At 41.3% G+C, this 661-nt stretch overlaps 1 protein-coding gene across 1 annotated transcript; it reads right to left on the bottom strand.

Annotated features, from left to right (window-relative positions):
• Positions 1-234: 234 nt before the first annotated feature.
• Positions 235-661, bottom strand: LOC125083464 (60S ribosomal protein L35a-like). The gene has a single exon (XM_047700072.1). It carries the CDS (start codon positions 599-601, stop codon positions 269-271), a length of 333 nt encoding a protein of 110 aa, XP_047556028.1. The 5' UTR covers positions 602-661; the 3' UTR covers positions 235-268.

The following is a 661-nucleotide window of genomic DNA, read 5'->3' as shown; positions in this document are numbered from 1 at the left end:
TTTCTATTCCATTGATTTCTGCCTGATCTTTATTATTTCTCTTCTCCTGCTGGGTTCAGGCCTTATTTGCTATTCTTTTTCAGACTCCTTTAGGTGTAGGGTTAGGTTATGTATTTGAAATCTTTCTTGTTTCTTGAGAAAGGCTTGTATTGCTACATACTTTCCTCATAGGACCACCTTTGCTGCATCCCAAAGATTTCAGTTCAAAACAGTTTTTTTTTTTTTAACAAGAGAACAAATCTACACCTTTATTTACTTTTCATTAAATTTAAATCCTTGAGGGGTACAGCATCACACGGATTTTGTGGCCAATGGCTTTAGCAGGAAGGTTGCTTCGGAATTTGGCACGAACCATGCTGTTGTTTCCATGAGCACGAATTACTTTTCCCCAGATTACTCTGGTTTTGTTTGGTTTTCCACCAGGAGTCACTGTGTTGTTCTTTGCTTTGTACACGTAAGCACATCTCTTGCCTAGATAGAATTCCGTTTCATCTCGAGCATATACACCTTCGATTTTAAGAAGAGCTGTGTGCTCCCTCTGGTTGCGGAGACCCCGCTTATAGCCAGCAAAAATGGCCTTGGACCACAGCCTTCCAGACATTATTCGGTGTTTTAGAGGAGTCCTGTTCCCAGCAGGCCTCAATTACTGCGCCTGAAGTTC

Source organism: Lutra lutra, chromosome 13, assembly GCF_902655055.1.
Source record: "Lutra lutra chromosome 13, mLutLut1.2, whole genome shotgun sequence".
NCBI lineage: Eukaryota > Metazoa > Chordata > Mammalia > Carnivora > Mustelidae > Lutra > Lutra lutra.
This window is presented reverse-complemented; position numbering and strand designations above follow the sequence as displayed.